Consider the following 2328-nt stretch of genomic DNA (forward strand, 5'->3'; position numbering starts at 1 on the left):
TGGGGAACTCATACATGTAGCCTTTTTAAGGAGAATTAGGGGGAATATTTTGAAGAGTACATTTTGAATGAGTCCATTAGGCTGTTCAAAATGCTTGATGAGGACAGCCCTGTTCTTGCCTGTCATCTTCTTCATATGCTGTATTGTTCTTGTCTTCATCTCAGACCAGAAGACTTTATCTTCCAATACAGCAACCGAAAAGGGGCTCTTGATTTGTGTGAGCTGCAACATCTAAAATGGTGAAGGTTTCTGGAATGAGTTTTACACAAGGCACATGGCACTTCATACAAACCTAATGCCAAAAGAACACTTACGCTAGTACCGGTACCATCTAGATTGGTAGAACCAATACAGTGAAATTTGTCATCGGACCAGAATATCTTCCAACTCAACTGGTCAAGAACTATGCTAGTTGGCCAGCCAAGACCTTGACTGAGGAGCACTTTTCTGCTGCTACCATCCATTCCAGCTTGTTCTATGTGGGGCTCTCCTCCAATTTCAGACCAGTACATTAACCTATGTGGATAAAAGTCAGCTTTGAGATAAAGTATTACCTCACAAAAAATAACATCAATTAATTCCTTAAAACAGTGATCTGCAGCCTAATTATTTTTTCTTCAAACTTAAACTTGGTCTATTCCATAAGCATAATTGTGAAGTAGTAAAAGGTTTCCCTTGATATTTTCTGGTGGTTGTTTAGTTATCATTTTGGGGTAAAATATCATGACAGTTGTACAAGGAGGCAAGGAATTCAGTACTCCCTAAGGCACGGAAAATAACTGGGGAATCTGACAATCTTTTCTGGGCTGGAAAGTAGGCTAGTTCCACAAACAGACTTGTGCCCCAGACCTTGTTCTTGGCCACAAGCTATTAGATGCATCAGAAACTACTGCCAGTTTCCTGAGGACCATGTTAATAGATTCCTGGTTGAATGTATTATAAAGGTTTAAAAAGCAGAGATAGGGTGCCCAATCCGGGTTACCTTTGAATCCTGAGTTTTGCTTTGTCTTATTCTTTCATTCAATACACATATGGCTGTCCCAATGAAGGCTTGGCTCTGCCAAGTAGGAAATGTTGTCTCTTAAGTTCCTGGCCCTTTACTGAGAGAAAGGACTCTAGATAGAAGAACCCAGGTTCAACCCCAACACACAATTATCCATCCCCCCTACCCCCCACCACCAAGCACATTATTGTAAATTAAACACTATCTCTAGTTCCATTCTCCTTCCTCCTGCAATATTAAAGCCATACAAATTCTCCATTCAGAAGTATATTTGTTAATTTTGGCAAAGGAAATATAGGTGGGCCACCAAATGAGCAACTTATATCTCGCTTAACTGAAATAAAGGACTTTCTCCAGAAGATTTTAAAATTACTATGTGTGTGATTGATCCACATCACCATAAAACCTGAAGTAAAGTCAGAAAAGGTTTCTATTCACTTGTTCTGTGTCCAGTGAACACAACCAAAGAAGAACTAAAGAGGAAAAACAAGCCTAAAGGACTTGACCAGTAATTGTGATGACTGCACTCACCCACTTAGGGGATCTAAAGCCAAAGACAGTGGTTGGTTCAGGTCATCATTGAGGACAATCGTGTACTCAGATTTTTTTCTCCAATTAGCAGTCAACTGAATCACCAAAATCTGGCCAGCTGTCCCATCCATCCAGTAGAGATTCCTCGCAATCCAGTCTACCACTATACAATCTGATTTTATCCCTGAAGAGAGGAAACCATTCAACATGTGTACTTAGCTTAAATTATAGCTTTTACTGGGTTTGAGCTCATGGGCATCAAACTAGCATGCCATGTTAATTAGTTTTTCAACTAGTAAATGCATCTCAATCAGAGCAGTCTTCTTTAAAATGCTCCAAAGTACTATTTGTAGAGGAAGATGCCATTAAAAACATTGGTCACTGGCTGATAGTTTGGTTGACTCCTGTGTCTATTGAGATGACAATGCATATTTCAATTTCTAACCAACTAGCAAGCCTTAATTCCTTTTGCTAAGGAGATATAATTAAACAAATGATTAGAACGTTAATGGCCACTCATTATATTTTCTATGCTATGTGTATTTAGTCAGGGCAAGATGAGAAACTGCCCTAATGAAAGGACATACCTTTCACCACAGTCACTTTCTTCTTTGTGTCCATGCTTATCCACTTAATACCTTCCGCACCGAGGTCTGTCCAGAAGACCTTCTGATCCATTAAGTCGTAGTCAATAGATGAAATAATCAGGTTCTTGTCTGTAGTTACCAGAATATCTTCTTTAAAGCTCCGCGATCCATAGAGGAGTAGGTTACACTGAATTGCCACAAGCAGGA

At 39.5% G+C, this 2328-nt stretch overlaps 2 protein-coding genes across 2 annotated transcripts in view; both read right to left on the reverse strand.

Annotated features, from left to right (window-relative positions):
- The window catches only part of LOC105299766 (low-density lipoprotein receptor-like), a 10321-nt gene extending 8000 nt beyond the window's left edge, over window positions 1–2321 (reverse strand). Inside the window, exon 1 of the mRNA XM_011371671.2 lies at window positions 2122–2321. The gene's annotated coding sequence lies outside the window, so the exon portion shown is untranslated. The remainder of the gene's footprint in view (window positions 1–2121) is intronic.
- The window catches only part of LOC105300828 (low-density lipoprotein receptor-related protein 4-like), a 5092-nt gene continuing 2773 nt past the window's right edge, over window positions 10–2328 (reverse strand). Inside the window, exon 4 of the mRNA XM_023538249.1 lies at window positions 10–231. Coding sequence (XP_023394017.1) covers window positions 176–231 — 56 coding nt within the window. The 3' untranslated portion in view covers window positions 10–175. The remainder of the gene's footprint in view (window positions 232–2328) is intronic.

Source organism: Pteropus vampyrus, unplaced genomic scaffold, assembly GCF_000151845.1.
Source record: "Pteropus vampyrus isolate Shadow unplaced genomic scaffold, Pvam_2.0 Scaffold8, whole genome shotgun sequence".
Taxonomy (NCBI): Eukaryota; Metazoa; Chordata; class Mammalia; order Chiroptera; family Pteropodidae; genus Pteropus; species Pteropus vampyrus.